The sequence below is a fragment of the Chaetura pelagica genome, unplaced genomic scaffold (genome assembly GCF_000747805.2).
Source record: "Chaetura pelagica isolate M959 unplaced genomic scaffold, ChaPel_1.0 scaffold46, whole genome shotgun sequence".
NCBI classification, from domain to species: Eukaryota; Metazoa; Chordata; class Aves; order Apodiformes; family Apodidae; genus Chaetura; species Chaetura pelagica.
The window spans coordinates 2664595-2665507 of NW_009954102.1; the positions used below are offsets into that span (position 1 = coordinate 2664595).

General features: G+C 67.5%; 1 protein-coding gene across 1 annotated transcript in view; it reads left to right on the forward strand.

Annotated features, from left to right (window-relative positions):
* Positions 1–324: 324 nt before the first annotated feature.
* Positions 325–913, forward strand: part of RHOB (ras homolog family member B) — a 2333-nt gene continuing 1744 nt past the window's right edge. The window contains exon 1 of the mRNA XM_010002404.1: positions 325–908. Within this exon, the coding sequence (XP_010000706.1) occupies positions 355–908 (554 nt within the window). The 5' untranslated portion in view covers positions 325–354. The remainder of the gene's footprint in view (positions 909–913) is intronic.

The window sequence follows — 913 nt, forward strand, 5'->3', positions numbered from 1 at the left end:
GATATATTAAGAAAGCCGCGAGCGCCTTTAAATAGCGGCGCCGGCCGCGGCGCCGGGCAGTTTGCGGCGCGGGGTGAGGGGAGCAGGCGCGGCGGGTCTTGGGCTGTTCCTGCCGGGCTTGGGCTGTTCCTGCCGGGCTTGGGCTCTTCATCCGGGCTTGGCTTCCTCCCGGCTGCACCCAGCGGGGCTCTCCGCCTCCGCAGCGCTTCCCCCCGGGGTGCAGGCGAGAGAGCGAGAGCTGCGCGCGTCCCCGCCGCGGTGCCCCGTGAGCGGCGAGAGGCAGAGGGAGGCGAGGAGGAGGAGGAGGAGGAAGGGGCTGCCGTCGTCCTGCTGCACGGCAAGGCCAGCCCGGCCATGGCCGCCATCCGCAAGAAGCTGGTGGTGGTGGGGGACGGGGCGTGCGGCAAGACGTGCCTGCTGATCGTGTTCAGCAAGGACGAGTTCCCCGAGGTGTACGTGCCCACCGTGTTCGAGAACTACGTGGCGGACATCGAGGTGGACGGCAAGCAGGTGGAGCTGGCGCTGTGGGACACGGCCGGCCAGGAGGATTACGACCGGCTGCGTCCCCTCTCTTACCCGGACACCGACGTGATCCTCATGTGCTTCTCGGTGGACAGCCCGGACTCGCTGGAGAACATCCCGGAGAAGTGGGTGCCGGAGGTGAAGCACTTCTGCCCCAACGTGCCCATCATCCTGGTGGCCAACAAGAAGGACCTGAGGAACGACGAGCACGTCCGGAACGAGCTGGCCCGCATGAAGCAGGAACCGGTCCGCACGGAGGACGGGAGGGCCATGGCCATCCGCATCCAGGCTTACGATTACCTGGAATGTTCGGCCAAGACCAAGGAAGGGGTGCGGGAAGTGTTCGAGACAGCCACCCGGGCCGCCCTGCAGAAACGCTACGGCAGGCAGG